The sequence below is a fragment of the Ochotona princeps genome, chromosome 33, assembly GCF_030435755.1.
Source record: "Ochotona princeps isolate mOchPri1 chromosome 33, mOchPri1.hap1, whole genome shotgun sequence".
Classification (NCBI taxonomy): domain Eukaryota; kingdom Metazoa; phylum Chordata; class Mammalia; order Lagomorpha; family Ochotonidae; genus Ochotona; species Ochotona princeps.
In genome coordinates, this window is record NC_080864.1 from 440,701 (window position 1) to 457,718 (window position 17,018).

At 64.4% G+C, this 17,018-nt stretch overlaps 2 protein-coding genes across 3 annotated transcripts; both read right to left on the reverse strand.

Moving 5' to 3' along the window:
- Nucleotides 1-452: 452 nt before the first annotated feature.
- On the reverse strand, nucleotides 453-11,610 carry RAVER1 (ribonucleoprotein, PTB binding 1). Of its 2 annotated transcripts, none has more exons than XM_058658055.1 (13): nucleotides 11,272-11,610; nucleotides 9,916-9,982; nucleotides 7,717-8,186; nucleotides 5,652-5,843; nucleotides 4,817-4,946; nucleotides 4,633-4,727; nucleotides 3,110-3,179; nucleotides 2,718-2,929; nucleotides 2,328-2,621; nucleotides 1,261-1,335; nucleotides 936-1,079; nucleotides 691-786; nucleotides 453-603 (listed from the first exon to the last, which is right to left on the reverse strand). In XM_058658055.1, the coding sequence occupies exons 1-13, from the start codon at nucleotides 11,488-11,490 to the stop codon at nucleotides 457-459; spliced, it is 2,211 nt and encodes a 736-aa protein (XP_058514038.1). In that variant the 5' UTR covers nucleotides 11,491-11,610; the 3' UTR covers nucleotides 453-456. The 2 variants fall into 2 exon arrangements, with proteins under 2 accessions (XP_058514038.1, XP_004595555.2); XM_004595498.3 differs by having other exon boundaries at nucleotides 3,110-3,182; nucleotides 11,272-11,609.
- Nucleotides 11,611-11,887: 277 nt separating this feature from the next.
- Nucleotides 11,888-15,854, reverse strand: ICAM3 (intercellular adhesion molecule 3). Its single transcript, XM_058657610.1, has 6 exons — nucleotides 15,782-15,854; nucleotides 14,890-15,156; nucleotides 13,648-13,956; nucleotides 13,089-13,403; nucleotides 12,681-12,935; nucleotides 11,888-12,588 (listed from the first exon to the last, which is right to left on the reverse strand). Exons 1-6 carry the CDS (start codon nucleotides 15,852-15,854, stop codon nucleotides 11,888-11,890), a joined length of 1,920 nt encoding a protein of 639 aa, XP_058513593.1.
- Between the last annotated feature and the right edge of the window lie 1,164 nt (nucleotides 15,855-17,018).

Genomic DNA, 17,018 nt, shown 5'->3' on the forward strand with positions numbered 1-17,018 from the left:
GAGGGGCTCTGGCCCGGGGCCGGCGGGCCTGTGGCCCAGGTTTAAGGCATCATGAGGCGAAGGGAATGGGGAATGATAAAAACCATTGTCAAAGTTAAAAAAAAAGGAGGGGGCAGGGCGACAGTCTTGTTTCTCGCGGGAGGTCTGGGACCCCCAAGGCACTGGAAAGGCCCCGTACAGGAGGGACAGGTTGCAGGGTGGGGTGGGCCCCTCTCTTAAGGCTGTGGGATTTCAGCGTGGTGAGCGGGGGTCCAGGGCACAGGCTGGCCCCCCTGGTGCCCCCACACTCCCTGGGCTCCAGCCACTTGGTCGGTCAGCAGTCTCTGAGATTTCTCTACTACCGAAAAGAAGAAAACCCAAAAGAAAAAAAAAAAAAGCTAAAAACGCAACACCAGAAACCCCAAAGCGAACTGGTGTGGAGTCCCGGGGAGCTGGGCACATCGGGCGCCGGGTCCCTTAGAAAACGCGCTTCCGCTTCAGGTAGGAGTCTGCGTAGTGGCCACCAAGACCCTGGGAGTGCTGGCCCACGTAGCTGCCTTCCGGGCTGGGCTCGGGTGAGGGCAGCAGGTGGGCAAAACTGCGCTTCTGGCCGCCCAGCGGGGTCTGCAGATAGAGGGCAGGGCATCTGGGTCAGGGGCAGCCCGCTAGCCAGGCCTCCCGGGCCCTGGGCGGCCCCAGCCCCGCCGGTACCTTCAGCAGGTGGCTGTGGCTGTGGCTGTGGCCGTTGGGCCCCGGGCTCAGGCCCAGGAGCCCTTCCCCGGAGCCCAGCGGGGAGGAGCCGACCGCCTGGGAGAAGCAGGAGGGAAGGGGGCGCTGGTCAGTCCTGGGGGGCTGAGACCAGCAACACCATATCCTGGGCAGCAGCAGGAGCTGCCCGCTCCCCACGCCTGGCCCCCAGCTCTCACGTTGGGGGTCGGGGAAGACGGACCACGCACCTTGCTGAGCTGGCTCTGCTTCAGGCCGGCCTGCAGGCCGCTGGTGAAGTAGGAGGTGGGGGAACCCGAGTAGAAGTGAGACAGGGGTCCGCCCCCCCCAGCGCCGCCACCCCGCTCACTGAAGCCACTGGATGGGGGCGACATCTGCAGAGAAGGGGGCAGCCGAGTGAGCTGGGCCAGGCTGCAGAGCCTCCCACGGGAGCTGCTGGGGCTGAGCTCCACCTGCAGCGGGGTCAGGTGGCCTGGGCCCCGCCAGGGATGAGGCATGGGAAGCAGCAAGCACTGAGGGCTTCCGGGGAGTGGGGCCGCCCAAGGGCAGCTGTACCTTGTGGCGGTTAGGTCTGTGGTGTCCGAAGCCGGGCTCCCGCGGGTGGGGGTAGAGACGCCGAGGTCCCACGTCCTGAATGAGAGCAGGACAAGCACTTGGGGTGACATCCCGGCCCAGCACGCCCCAGGACTGAGTCCCACCACATTTAGCTGCTGATGGCCTCGGGCCCAGAGGACAGCAGGGCAGGGAGGCTGTGCCCGGCTAGGGGGGATGGCAGCCTCTGGGCCCAATGACGGCTGCCACACACATGCAAGCCCTGGCGGGGCAGCTGGGCCGAGCATCCCAGGGAAGCTGGGAGCCAGGGCGTGTGAACCTTGTTTAAAAGTCCAATGGGGGGCCCGGCGGCGTGGCCTAGCGGCTTAAGTCCTCGCCTTGAACGCCCCGGGATCCCATATGGGCGCCAGTTCTAATCCCGGCAGCTCCACTTCCCATCCAGCTCCCTGCTTGTGGCCTGGGAAAGCAGTCGAGGACGGTCCAATGCACTGGGACACTGTACTCGCGTGGGAGACCCAGAAGAGGTTCCAGGTTCCTGGCTTCGGATCAGCGCGCACCGGCCCGTTGCGACTCACTTGGGGAGTGAATCATCGGACGGAAGATCTTCCTCTCTGTCTCTCCTCCTCTCTGTATATCTGACTTTGTAATAAAATAAATAAATCTTTTTAAAAAAGAAAAGTCCAATGGGGCAGGTGGGGGAGGGTCTGCAGGGGACCGGCTGCAAGCCCTGGCCTGAGCAGCACCAGACCCCCAGACACAGATGGGCAGGGTCAGACAGAAGCCCTGCAGGTAGGGACCAAGATGGCCCCGCAGCGTTGACCCTCTAGGGGATGGCAGGTTGAGCAGCCCTCATTGCGAAGACAGGGTTGGGGTGGTTTGAGATTTGGGATCTGTCCAGGAGAGAGGAACCAGGTCTGACTGGGACATGCTTTCCAGTCGGACACTTGGCCTGAGGTGTGCTTGGGGTACTCGTCCCTTCAGATTCCAGCGCCCCAGGGAGGACTTCAGATTCTGGGGTTCTGGGTGGGGCCTAGGGATGGGCTGAGGGACCTGGTCTCAGGGTTACTCACCGGGGGGCACTCAAAGCCACCGTAGCCGTCGGGGGGCCCTGGCTCGGGGGGCAGGCGGGAACTGGAGAGGGGGCTGAGCAGGTGGGACTTGAGCGGGAAGGCTTTGCTGCCCCCACCCCTGGGGGCCGGGGGGTTGGGTGGGGGGCCCTCAGGCGGGTGGGGGCCTCTGCCAGGGCCTCCCCAGCCACGGGGCTCCCTCCCCGCCAGGCTGCTGGGCGGAAGCACACTGTGTAGATTCAGGTAGGGGTTCAGGGGGATCCGGTAGTCTTTCGGGGGCTCCCCGAGCAGTGAGACCTGTGGGAGGAGGGTGTGATTGGCAAGGTGGGCCCTGCAGGGCGGGAGGCTGGGCTGGTGCCGGGGGTGAAGGGGTGGGGCCAGGCAGGGCCTTACCCCAGAGGAGGGAGGCAGAGGCCCGCCACCTTTCTGCAGGCCCCTGAGGCTGCTGCTGCGGGGCCCCCCGGGGGCAGGGGGCGGCGTGAGCTGGGCTGCTGGGGGACCCAGGCCCAGGGGCTCCCGGTCACCCCCTGAGGGGCCCAGCAGGGGCGGCATCAGTGGGGGTGGTTTCCCTCGCCGAGGTGGCATCTCTGGGGGCAGGGCCCCTCCTACAGAGAGAAGTTGTATCAGCAGCCCAGCCCCCCCCCCAGGACCCTTCTTCGGGGTGTCTCACAGGCCATCTACTCCCAGCATGCTCCCAGCTGCCCCCACAGGGGTCACCCTCACTCAGGGCCACACAACGGGGGCCTGACCACTTGCCAGGGGGAGGGGAGGGCAGGGCTGATTACCTGCAGGCCCTTCCCCCAGGAGGGGGTTGGCCGGTGGCACCCCCAGAGGGGAGTCTCCCAGGATCCCCGGCTTCTAGGAACAGAGCAGTCAGCCAGGATGGGGTCAGTGCGGCCTGGGCGGCAGTCAGGTGTCACAGTGCCCACACTCCGGCCCAGGGCCAGGCCTGCGCCACGACACAGGGCGGCCCCTGGTGCCTGCGACACATGGCCCGTCACCCACCTGGCCAACGATGGTGACGGAGGGCCTCCTCTGTGTCCTGGGGCGACACAGGGAACACCTGGGGATGTCACCTCACTGCCCACGTCCATCCCAGAGCCCACGGTCACACTGTCAGCTCAGTGTCCACACACACCCACGGTCACACTGTCACCTCACAGTGTCCACACCCACGGTCACACTGTCACCTCACAGTGTCCACACACACTCACGGTCACACTGTCACCTCACAGTGTCCACACCCACGGTCACACTGTCACCTCACAGTGTGCACACACACTCACGGTCACACTGTCACCTCACAGTGTCCACACACACCCACGGTCACACTGTCACCTCAGTGTCCACACACACCCACGGTCACACTGTCACCTTAGTGTCCACACACAGCCAGGGTCAAACTGTCACCCCACGGTGTCCACACACACCCTACGGTCACACTGTCAGCTCAGTGTGCACAGCCTGCTCAGATTTTAGTCACACAGGATGGGCACGTGGAAGCCCACAATCAGGCCCAGCAGGCAGCCAAGGTGGTACACATGTATCTGTAAATCTAATGACTGTGTCTCTGGAGGCCTGTGGCTCTGGATGCCAGAATATTCCAGAAAGTTCACGATAAAACAGAGAGAGGTGTTCTCTCTGGGCAGAGGGCAAGACCAGAGCCGCAAGCCAGGAGCCTCCTGGGGTCAGCACGGTGCAACAGTCAGCAAAGTCTCTACCTGCGACACCAGCATCCCATATGGTCACCAGTTCTAATCCCGGCAGCTCCACTTCCCATCCAGCTCCCTGCCTGTGGCCTGGGAAAGCAGTGGAGGATGGCCCAAAGCCTTGGAACCCTGCACCCGCGTGGGAGACCTGGAAGAGGCTCCTGGCTTCAGACTGGCTCAGCTCCAGCTGGTGTGGCTATGTGGGGAGTGAACCAGCAGATGGAAGATCTTTCTGTCTCTCCTCTCTGTAAATCTGCCTTCCATACAAATAAATCTTTAAAAATGCCAGCACCCTTTGAAGATGTGCAGGAAGCATGGCCAGGATCCAGGCACCCGAGGGCACGTGGGTGCTGTACCGGGCTGGCACGCCTTCCAGACCTTTACACCAAGAGCAGATCAGCATTTAATTTTGCAAACTCTTGTAAAGTTGTCTTGGGTATGTCTGTGTGCAGGCTGTGTGTGCATTGAGGGGAGGGGTCCACACTCTCCTCCCAGTCATGCTCTGTCTCTGTGTCCGGGGTCCTTCACCACATGTGACCGTCCAGGGAAAGGCACAGGGCTGCGGGGCTGGGGGATTGTGGGCGGGCCGGGGCGGTTACCTTTTGGCCCTGGTTCTGCAGGGCGAGCTGCAGCAGTGCTGTGGACAGGGCAGGCCCGTTGAGCAGCGGCATGGCCGGTGGTGCGCCCAGGAGGCCTGGGGAGATGCAAGGAGGTGGGGACCGGTGTCCCCAGAGGGCGGCCCCACCCGCCGCCCCCAGCCCAGCTCTCCAGCCTGCCTCTTACCCTGCTTGCCGCCAGCGCCGCCCTGCAGCAGGGGGTTAAGCAGCAACTGCAGCGAGGCGGAGGGGCCCAGGCTGCTGAGCAGCTGTAGCAGGTTCGGCTCGGGGAGCAGCCCCTTCCCCCGGTTGAGGGCCTGAGCGAAGGAAGGGGGACAGGTCAGCTTCTATGGACCTCCATGGACGTTCCGTGGACCCTCTATGGACCTCCATGGTCCCTCATGTGTAGGACATCAGTGACCGTAGTCAGCGAGCACAGGATTACAGTTGACGGGACAATATTTGTATGATAAACAACTGAATGGATGTCTTGTGTGTGACTGATTGGATATCCTTTGCATGAGAACAACTGTATGGCTACCTTTTGTATACCTGCTGAGATATCATTTGTATAAGAACAGTTGAGTGGGAAGTAATATACAAGGCAAAAGGACTTCCAAACTAAGGCACAGAAACAGTTGATGGTTCTGTTGATGAACTAAGTATCTCTACCCTAATCCTGTATGACCCTCAGCATATAAAGTCTGTTGCCCCTAATAAATTTTGGCTACTGATCATCAGTCAGTAGTCCAAGCGTGTTATTATCGGCTCCGTGCACCAAGTCCATCGCTGCAGGACAGCGACACTCATGGTCCTCCACGGTCCCTCCACGGTCCTCCATGGACCTCCACGGTCCTCCACGGTCCTCCATGGACCTCCATGTTCCCTCCATGGTCCTCCATGGTCCCTCCATGGTCCCTCCATGGTCCTCCATGGTCCTCCACAGTCCCTCCATGGTCCCTCCGTGGTCCCTCCGTGGACCTCCATGGTCCCCTCTCTATCTCCTGCCCATGCGCACTCACCGTGGCCTGGGCGGCGATGAGCGCAGCCAGCATGCTGCGGCCAGGCGGCCCCGGGGCGCAGAAGGACACGCGCAGGTGACTGCCACCCAGGGCCAGGCCGTCGGCCCGCTGCTGCACCTCCTCCGCCATCTCGGCCGTCTCATACTCCAGCACCGCGAAGCCCTTCAGCTGCCCGTCCTGGCCGCACGCCAGCTGCAGGGGAGGCAGTCTTGAGTGCTGGCAAGGGCTGCGACCCACAGAGAGCCCCCTGACAGTGACCCAGTGCAGCTGCACAGGTTGGGTGACGGTGGCCAGTGCGGAGGCTGAAGGCCTGGGCCTGAGCCCCCACCAGCTCACCTGAACTGCTGCTTGGCTGCGAGAGACCACACCGGACCCAGTTCTCAGAGCAGGTAGCTGAGGCACTAAAGGGCGCGCGGCCCTGGGCACACAGCGGGAACCCCAAAGAAGCAACTCAGACTGGGACCCGGATCGCCGCCTGACCACAGCCCTGGCTGTGGAAGCTTGCAGTGGGACCGGGGAAGGGAGAGCCAGTGGGAGCGAGGCATGCGGCATCCCGGCTGGGCCACAGTCTGGCGGGGACAGGCTGGTGGGAGGCCACAGGACAAGATGCAGCCAGCACAGAGGCCAGGTCATGACCAGGCCAGGGAGGACCTCCAGGGCCACAGCGCTGTATCAGGAACTGCTGGCCAGCATGGGATGGTGGGAGGGTGAGGTGGGTGGGTGGGGATACCTGTTCTCCAGCCCACCAACACACAGGTAAATGGCTGTGGGTCCCAGCCACCCACACAGGGGAAATGGACAAAAATCTCAGCTCCTGGCTTCAGTTCAGCCCAGGGCTGGTGGCTGTGGCCACGGGATGGGAAGGTCTCTCCCTCGCTCTCTGTAATTCCCTCCAATAAATCACAAACCTTCAAACAAACAGAACAGAAGTGGATGGGGCCGCGAGAGCCCTGGCTGCACAGAGCGAGCCAGGATGCTGTCTCACAGTGCCAGGCAGGCAGAGGGCACCCGGCTTCCACCTGCTGGACCCATGCCAAAGGGGCCAAGGTTCCGACCTGGACCTGCCCCACTCCCGAGCCTGCTCCCTTTCCCAAATATGGCCACGAGATCCCTAGGAGGGGACTCTTCTCAGCGCCTGATGCCTAGAGGGTGAAGGGAGGGAGGGAGGGGGCAGACAGCCGCCCACAGCAAGGCCCCCATCAGGCACAGTCAGTCCTGGGGAAACTCTGGGGCTCAGCAGGGGTGGCAGTGCTGCCTCGCCCTGGCCAGCAGGCGGCACACTCCTGGCAGAAGGCGCGGTCCTACAGACGCCTGCTCCCCTGTGGGGGCTCCAACACCCCACTGGACTCTCTCGCCTGCACACAGGGCCGCCACCTGCCTCTCAGGATGCAAGCGCGGCTGAACCAGTCATTCCTCTCAACCTGAGGTCACCTCCCGACACGCCGCTGGGCCTGGGGACACATCTTGCAGCAGCCAACCGCTGAGCGCACTCACTTGACCAGAAGGCAAACCTCCCACCCAGGCATGCCTCTCTTGCCTGGCTGACTGGAGCAGAGACACGGCGGCTCCGTGGGGAAAAGGTGCAGCTGTCCCGAGCCAGGCCCCGCTGCACGCACCAGGAACCCACAAGGCCTCCCGGGCAGGGTGGCGCCACTTGGGACGCTACAATGGACACGAGGCACACACAGACGTGCCTGGCACAGGAGATGCAAGCGGGTGCAGGGTCGTACTGCCAAGCTGACCCCACCACCAGCACTGAGCCCGGACAGAGCAGGCGGAGGGAGGCTCCGGGTCAGGAGCCAAGCAGCGCCCAGTCCCATCCAGGCCCATTCTGGCATAGTGGGAAACCCACCAGCAAGAACGGGGCAAGGAGACCCCTACAGCTTCGGACATGGGGTGACCCAGCCACTCCCACCCCTGCAGCCAAACTGGATTCTAGCAGTTTCTCTCCAGACCCCCATTCCGAGTTGCCCAGAGCCCAGAGAAGGCCCCACTGAGGAAGGGCTAGTCCTGGTGCCCACACCCCAATGCCCTCCCGCTCCATCTCCACCCCAGCCCCGATCACCTGGCAGAAGGTAGGCGTGTGGACGGCAGACAGCGCCTGGCGCAGGGCGTCCACGTCGTTGAAGCCAGGAGGCAGGCGGTCGACGCAGAGGCAGCGGGAGTGCAGCAGGGCGGGCGTCAGGTGCCCGGCGTCTGTCCAGTGCACGTACAGCGTGCGTGAGCCCAGCGGCTTGCCCAGCAGGTCCGACTTGGCGCGAGCGGCCGAGTCCTTCTTCATGTACTCGGCAAAACCGTAGCCTTTGGAGTGGCCGCTGCGCTTGCTGTAGACCAGGAAGCAGCGCTCCAGGCTCCCAAAGGGTCGCACCAGTTCCTCGAACTGCGCCTGCGTGAGGCTGGGGGGCAGGTTGGCCACGCACAGCAGGGCGTCCGTGGGCTGCAGCTGCACCGACAGCTCGCGCTCCCGCAGGCGGCTAAGGTGGAAGGTGCGGATCGCCGCCTCCGCCTGCTCCCCGTTCAGCAAAGTCACGAAGGCTGGGGTGGGGTGCAAGGTCGGGAAGGGACGCAGGGTTAGTAGGGCCCTGTCCCTCGTGGCCTCCCAGCCCCTCAATCTAACGCGATCTCCGAGGATACAGTGCCTGGGAGCACTCGGCACGTGTCACTGCCGACAGGTGCCACGGCTTAGCCTGCGGCCTTCTCAGAGCCGGACCTCTCCCACCCCTCCCTGGGGGACGGGCTCTGCTTCCCAGAGTGGAACGGCTGAGCTCTGCCGCGGCCTCTCGGCCACGGCCACCCTCCTTCACATGCCACATCGTCCTTGAAGCCTGCCCTCCGTGGTCTAGCCCAGCCATGTGGTTTCCACCTGTGTCCGCGACACACGGCAGGCACCAACTGGTCTGTGCTGGAAGGCTGTGTAAAGGGTCACTCAGCTCACACCGGGGGCCGCCCACAGCCCTCCTCCACGGACTCAACAAGCAGAGATCGCCAGGTACCCAGGGAGGGCTGTGGGCTTGGCCTGGTGGCTGAGGCGTCGAGAGTGGCATGTGCGTCCCGCAGCAGGGAGACCCTGGAGACAGGTGAAGGCTCCGGGGGCCGGGTACCTGCCTCCCACGAGGGAGTCCTGGCCTGAGATCCTGGCCCCAGACCCAGGTCCTTGCATGCACTCAGGGAAAGAAACAGGAGGTGGGAGCTGTCTATCTGCTTCTCAAACAAACTTAGATTCATTTATTTTTTTGAAGGCATTACAGAGAGAGGGATCTTCTATCTCCTGGTTCACTCCCCCACATGGCCACAGCATCCAGGCTTGGGCCAGGTGGGAAGCCAGCAGCTTCTTGCGGGCCTCACAGTGAGGCACAGGGACCCCAAGCCCTTGGGCAGTCTTCCGCTGCTTTCCTGGGTGGGTCACAGGAACTGGATAAGAAGCAGAAGAGCCAGGACTCGAGCTGGTGCCCTTATGGGATGCTGGTGTTGCAGGCAGCTGCTTAACCTGTTGTGCCACAACCCAGGCCCCATTCAACCCGCCTTGGGCCTTGGGCTATGCCACCAAGAATACACTGTATTGGCATTTATATCCAGTGACTTTAAGCTCTCACGGAACACTACAAACGCTCAGAGCCCTGCAGGCATTTGCACAGTCCGGCTTCCCTGTGTGATATGAGCAGGTGCAGTGACCGTCAAGGCCACGGTCCACTCAGGGGAAGAGAATGCAGCCCCAAAAGGGTGAGCCTCTTGTACTCACTGTGGCCTTGGAGAGGATGGCCAGGGCTGGCTGCCTCCTGGGTCCAGCCACTCTCCTGGCCGGGCAGGTCAGGCTGCAAGGGCACGACCCCTGTCCTCAGGGCCGTCCCACCGTGGCTCAGCATGCACGGGGACGCCCTGGGAGGGCTTGCAGTCAGCACGTGCCTGGCATGGCAGGAGGGCAGGCCCAGAACTGAGCCGGCTCTCACGAGCTGACCATCCAGTGCAGGGGGCACACGGGGGAGTGGGCACCAGCACCCCTGGTGGTCAGGGTTGTGCTGGAGGCCGGCTAGCACCTCTGAGGGGGCAGGGCCTGGATGGCGAGGCTGGGCACGAAGTGGGAGTCTGGAGAGCGGTGGGCACTGCTCCTTCCAGTGGGCTTGGGAGGGAGGCCATCAAGCAGGCCTCAAGACAGGCACTGGTGATGGGCACAGACTGGAGCCCCCTGCGGCTCTGGCGTGGGGTGTCACATGGGGCCCAGGAGGGGGCAGGACCTGAACCCTGGCCCGCCCCGCCCCCAACCAACCTGTGCCTTTGTATTTGTCCACGAAACAGTACTTGAGCTCATAGTCACTGAGGAGATCATGCACTTCCTGTGGGGACACATGTGGAGGGTCAGGGGTCAAGAGCAGCTGACGGGGACAGGATGCAGAGGTCAGAGGTCAAGAGCGGCTGACAGGGACATGATGCAAAGCCCCCCCTCCCCCAGCTTCAGGATGTCCATAGGCCGCTTTTAACCCAGACACCTGACTGCAAATATCTTTTCTTGTATTAGGGAAAAAAAAAAAAAAAGTCTACCCCATGGCCCTAGGTTGCCTAGCGCCTCCACCCATACCTACCCCCAGGCTCTGGACCTCCCACCATCACCTCCATCCACACCTGCCCCAGGCTGCCCACCATCACCTCCATCCACACCTGCCCCAGGCTGCCCACCATCGCCTCCCCCACACCTGCCCCAGGCTGCCCACCATCACCTCCATCCACACCTGCCCCGCCCCCAGGCTGCCCACCATCACCTCTGCCCCAGGCCCCAGAGCGTCCCCAGCTGCTCAGACAGGATGTCTTTGGGAGAGACATCTAACCTGTCTGCCAGTGCTACAGCATCCATCCGCCCTCTCCCATGCCCACTGGTGCTCCTAGTCCCACACAGGCGGGGAGGGCACCCGCTCAGCGCTCCGCCACGACCACTCCCATTGGAGATCCCACGTGGTGCAGCCGCACACCCTCCTACACCCTGTGTGCGCCCGCCTGCACCCCTCCAGCTGAGAGACCCTAGGGCACCAGCAGCGCGCGCTTGGGGCACCTGCCCACTGTGTGTCCCCCACAGCATGCTCCTCCAGCCCTGGCCCCTCGCCACGGGCCCACGTGTGGGCAGGCACGCAGAGGCGCTCTGACCGCTGCTGCCGCAGGCCACGGGGCAGGACGGTGTGTGTGTGTCTTTTCCTGGGTCCAAAGAGCGCCCAGGGAAGGGCAGGAAGATCAGCCGAGGGTGGGGGCTCTAGCAGAGCACATGGCCTTCCAGCCGCGACGCCCCGCACTAGGCAGGGTGGGTTGGGGACAGGGTGCGGGGTAGCAAGGGGACGGAGACAGAGTGCGGGGTGGCAAGGGGACAGGGACGGAGTGCGGGGTGCAGGGGACGGGGTGCGGGGGACGGGATGCGGGGTAGCAAGGGGACCCGCGACAACTTCCGACAGTCTCTCAACAGCTGCAAGAGGAGAGGGGGCAGCGGAGGCCGGGCTGGCCGCACCCACCGCCCCCCATGCCCCAGGGCCGGCCGCCCCCCACCCTGCATCCTCTTGGTCTCGCCCAAGCCGCCCGCGGTCGCCCCGGCAACGCCGCCCACGCAGGCGCACTGCCCGCCGTCTCCCCCTCCGCCCGTCACCTGGTTGGTCACGTCCCCCGGGAGGCCCCGGATCAGTATCTTGCGGCGGTTGCGGAACTGGCGCTCGGTGTGCTCCAGGCGCCTCCGGATCTCGTCGGGATCCAGCTGCGGCAGCTCCCGCTCGGGGGCCCGGCGCTCCGCGGCCTCGCCGCCGTCCCCCTCGGCTCGGGCGTCCGGGCTCAGCGCGGGCCGGTGAGTAACGGACACGTCGGCCGCCATCTTGGGGAACCCGGCGCCTTCTGGGACCAGCGAGCCGAAGCGGAGCGGCCTAGAGCGGCAACGCGGACTCGCCCGCCGATTGGCGCAGCGCGGCCCCGCCCCCGGCCCGGTCCCTGCGCTCATTGGCTGCGGGTCGGGGTGACCCGCACAGACCCCGCCTACTTGCCCGTCCACTTCACGGACGGGCCCCGCCCACTCCGCTCGGCGACCCGCGCATGCGCAGGGCGGGGTCCGAGCTGCATGGAGGCGCCCAGTTGGAAAAACATGGCAAAACCAGCCGCCGGGTTCCCTACTGGAGTTGGGAAGTTTTATTGGGACGGCACCCGGGGGAAGCTTCAGGGAGGCCTCGGGGCTCTGCCGCCGACTTAGGTCCGGAGTCCACGGTGGCCCTGGCAGCTCAAGGCGCCTGCTCTTCTGCCGAGGCTTCCTGGGGCTGCAGGGGCTCCTCAGGGTGCAGGGGCTGCAGGGGCTCCTCAGGGTGCAGGGGCTCCTCGGGGTGCAGGGGCTGCAGGGGCTCCTCGGGCTGCAGGGGCTCCTGGGGCTGCAGGGGCTCCTCGGGCTGCTGGGGATGCAGGGGCTGCAGGGGCAGCCAGGGCTGCTGGGGCCGGGGCCGCTGCACCTCGTAGCTGCCGCTCCGTTTCTGCATCCCAAACACATACAGGGAGGCCGCCAGGATAGCCAGCAGGCCCAGGGTCCCCAGCACGCCCATGATGATGTTGATGTTGGTGGTTGCCGAGTTCACACCTGTGTGTGTGCAAGCAGAGCACATGGCGTGGGTGGCTCCTCCTGGGCGCTTGGCAGGACGAGGGACACCCCGCTTCCCTCGTCCTCCTGGGGCGCCAGGCTCACCCTGCACATCCATCACCACGACCAGCGTGTGCATGCCCCGCGGGCTGACCGCCTGGCACTCGTAGGTGCCACTGTGGTTTAGCCTGACGAGGAACGGGGTGCCCACGGGCACCTGGCGCCTGGAGTGTTCCTGCAGACACTGCAACCGAGGGGTCGGGTTGCCCCGAGCCTGGCAAGGCAGGACATGCATCGTCCTCTCCTTCCACACCAGGTGCTGCGGACACGTGGCTCGGTCAATCCTGGGGCCATCTGGTGGGGGCACAGGTGGTCAGGCCCCCAGCACGCACACACACACACACACACACACACACAGGGCATGCAGAGTGCCTGGCCAGACGCACACTGGACACGCAGCCGGACGCTGCTGTTGCGGTGCAGGAAGACCCCGTCCACCTCGAGGCTGGCATGACACCAGAAGTCACGCGCATCGTCTTGGTCCGTGGCATTGAGCTGCAGGTGCACGGGCTGCCCCGGGGCCGCGGCAGGAACCCCTTCCAGCAGGAGGTGGACTCGAGCCCCCGCGCTGCAGGTCACGGTCACTACGGAGCCCTCGGTGGCGTTGGCCTCGCTCAGGTTCAGGACCGGCCCGAGGAAGCCTGCAGACGGGCGTCATCCTGGAGCGTCCAGACCCGCAGGGCCCAGTGGTCACCTGGCCCCGCCCCGCCCTGCCAAGGCCCCGCCCCGGTTGCCGAGCCCCGCCCTCGCCCTGCCAAGGCCCCGCCCCGGCTGACGAGCCCCGCCCCTCTTACTGAACACCGTCAGCTTCCTCCGGGCCTGGCGGCTCTGGCCCCCCAGGCTCACGGTGCAGACCACCTGGAGGGCGCCCTCCGGGCTCGAGCGCGCCGTGCCCGTGGCCTGGGCCCTGAGCACGTCCCCTTCCGTGGTCACGCGAGGACTCAGCACGCGGTCGCCCAGCTGCACGTGGATCTGGGCCTCCCCGGCAGGGAACACCCCAGACAGGGTGCAGACCACCGGGCCCGAGGTTCCTGCCTCCCAGAACCGGCTGGCCTGGAGGTGCGGGGGGAGTGTCGGGCAGGACTGGGGCGGGTGGGGGAGAAGAAGGCCTCAGGGGGCGGCTGTGCTCCGGGGGCCACACCGTCCCCCACCCCAGCCTGCACGGAGGGACTGCCTTCACCCAGGCCCAGGCCCCTCCCCAGGAACGCCAGGATCTTGGGGTCACACCCACCCGGTGGCGCAGGGTGCGGTTTAGAGCAAGACCCCCCCTGCAAGACTCAGGCCAGCCCCTTCCCGGGACCCCCGTGCAAGGTGCCCCTACTTCACTCAGGCGATTGTAGCTGCTTTTCTCACCGAAAGTTCGCAGCTGCCTGGGCTCCGACGCGTTCCTGAACAAGCCCACGCCCTGGGGCTGCAGGTCCAGCTCCGCCACGCACGTGAAGTTGGCGCCGTGGTGCTCTCTGCCCGCCTGCACGGTGGCCATGACCTCCGCGGGCTCCCCCAGGGGCGCTGGCTGCCGGCTCAGCTCCTCCTGCCCGCGCAGCAGCACCACCGAGAGCCGCGCCCGGGGCTCCCCACCCTGCACCCGGCAGCTCAGAGTCAAGTTGTCCCCCACGGGCTGCCAGGCGGGCAGCGGCGCCAGCTCCACGTGCTGTGGGAACCCTGGGGTGGGCAAGGAGTCAGGAGGAATTGGGGGTTATTTAGCCAGCGTGGAGTACCGGGGAGCAGACCCAGGGCTTGGCCCCTGACAAAGGCCTGGGGTCAGCATCAGAGCCCTTGGCCCTTCCCCAGTCCCGTGGGGCAAAGCCTCGTAGTCACACCTGACCCTCGCTGACGCTGGCGCCCTCGGCCAGCTCTGCATTGCTGGTCTCCCCCTGTGACACACACTGCCCACACTTCTGTCCCGGCCCCAGCAGGGCTGCTGGACTGTGTCCAAATCCAGTTACCCTCGCTCCTACCTTCTCTGTCTCTTATTTGTTATTTTTTAATTTAGCTGCAGAAGTTATGGAGAAAGAGAGGCAGAAAAACAGCCAGAGGTCTTCCCCCTGTTGGTCGCTTCCCAGGGGGCCGCAAGGGCCAGGGTCGGGTGCAGCCGGAGACCAGAGGGGACATGTCTATCTGTGGCCACCATCGCCTGTCTGAGTGGCTGGTTCAAGGCCCGGCTGCTCCCCTTGTAGGGCAGGGCCCTGCCCATGCACCTGGGAGGGTAGCGGGGGAGGGCAGTCCACGTCCCTGGCCTCGGGCTCCCCACGGGGGAGACCCCGAGGGAGTTGCTGCCTCCTGGCTGTAAGCCTGGCCCAGCTCTGGTCATTGTGACCATTTGGGGAGGGAACCAGTGGATAAAAAAGCTCCATCTCTCTCTCTCTCCGTAACTCGGTCTTTCAAATACATTTATGTTTAAAAACTGAATATGCCCCAGCACACATAGGATACCTCTTTCTGTCTGTCTCTCCGTCATAGTCAAGTTGTGGGTCACAGCCCTGGTCCACTCCCGCCACGCAGCCCACCCACCCTCTCCCCAGCTGTTCCTCCCCTCGCTTGCCCCCCACCGGGACCCCAGAGCCACTTCCACCCAAGCCCCGCGCATGTACTCACTGTACACTGTGACTCTGGAGGTGCCGGTCATTTGAGACCCGTTGCAGAAGCCGGAACAGAAGATGGGGTTGTTGCTAGTGACCTTGTCCAGCCAGAAGGCCGTCCAGCCGGGGCCCTGACCGGCCTGCCGCTTGGAGAAGGACGTCTCCAGGGTGATGTGGCTGGCATCGGGGCAGTCGGTGGTGCAATTGACCAGGACGGACCCCCCGGCAGCCAGTACCAGGTCTTGGGGCTGCGCCTGCAGCGTGAAGCCCTGCTCCAGGGTACCTGCAGGACCACGGCAGCCCGTAGCCAACGTCAGCAGGTCGGCCCCCGCCATCCAGTAACCCAGGGTATGGGGGGACAGAGAAACGGGATGGCTCCAACTGTGGGAGAAAATCCAGGATGGCTTCCTGGAGGAAGGGCCCAGATTTGAAGTCAAAAAGAATAGTGGTGCTGACCGGAAGAGGCACGTGACCAGTGGTCAGGGGTCCTGATGGGGCCAGGACGAGGGCAGGGCCCGGGAAGCGTGCCTGGGGGGCGGCAGGTGCTTGTTCCCGGGATGCCCACACGGGAGACCCAGATGGAGCTCCTGGCTCCCGGCCTGTCTGGCCCAGCCCTGGCCACTGTGGCCATTTGGGGAGTGAACCAGTGGATGGAAGATCTCTCTCTCTCTCTCTCTGCCTTTCAAATACACACGCAAGTCTGCTTTCTAAAAAATACGAAGGCTGGGCCGAGGACTCCCACCTCCTCCGGGGAGCCCCTATCGGCTCACAGAAGGGTTCGCAGAGGCCAGGGCGACTGCGGGACGAGGGGGGAAGTTGGCATTGTCTGAGCCCGCAGCCACCGCCTCTCACTGCCACCTCGCCACTCCCTGCCCCAGCCCTCACCCCTTGACCCCAAGCAGCCTCACCTGGGGGCAACAGGCACCAGAGGAGCAGCGAGGTCCAGCAGGCCCCGCCTGGCAGCTGCACGGAGAGCGCCATGGGAAACGTGCGTTCAGGGTGTGCCCGGGGCCGAGGGGGCGCTGCTGGCGGCGGTGGCTGTGGCTGCGGTGGAAGTGAGGCTTGCAAAATTCTGGAGGTGGCACCTTCCCCAGGCCTGGAAGGTGATGGAGAGGAAGTGTCTAGAATGGGGAGGAGGGGCGGCCGTGTGTGGGGGGGAGGCGGGGAGGGTACGCTACGATGCAGGCCTCAGTGGCACCGTGAACCCTGGGGAGGTTTGAACAGCCACTTCCTCTGTGTTGTCAGCATCGGGAAGCCCTTGTGTGTGGTGGGGGCAGGGAGGAGCGTGAAACACCACTCTTCCGGCAGGGGAGGGGGAGAGTTCCGTCCCTGAGGCTTCAAGGAGAGATTTCAAAGCAGCTTCAGGGCTTGAACTTTTATTGGAAAGGTAGAAGACACAAAAGACAAATCTTCCCAGCAGCTGAGTCAGCCCCCAGTGCCCCCCAGGGCTGGCCCAGGCAGAAGCCGGAAGCCCTCCAATTGGAGCTCCAGCCCGGATCTCCCATGCAGGCGGCAGCCACCTGAGGACTCGAGCCACCGGGCGCTGCGGCCCGGGCTGTGCGTGGGCAGGAAGCTGGATCTAAAGTGGAGCTGAGATTGGAACTTGTGAGAAGGCAGAGTAGCCCGGCTTCCCCGCCGAGTCAGGCACGCTTTCTGTGCCATGCTTCCAAGCCATGCCTACTCGAAAACTTCTCAGATAAAGCAGTGTTCCCCTCCCCCGGGCCCCAGGGGTCTGGGCTGCTCTAGGGTTCCTGTGAGAGCACCCAGCCGCCCACAACGGACACTCGCCTGAAAAGCGAAACTGGTTCGAGACAGTTGGCAGTCGGCACCTGTTGCCACAAGATGGCATCAGGGTGGTGACGCTGCAGGAGTGCGTGACAAATGGCAGGAGTGGGGGAGAGAGAGGAAGCCGGAGAATACCGCCCCGGTCCTGCTCCCAGCTGGTGCCCCCGGGAAAGCAGCCGAGGATGGCCCCCAGTGCTTGGGTGCCTGCTTCCACATGGGAGAAACAAGCTCCTTGCTCCTGGCTCCAGCCTAGCCCAGCTCCAGCTGTTGCAGCTATTTGGGGAGTAAACATAAATCACTGGATGGAAAATTTCTTTCCCTGTTACTGTTTTAAATAAATCAATGAACAGTTCTTAAAAA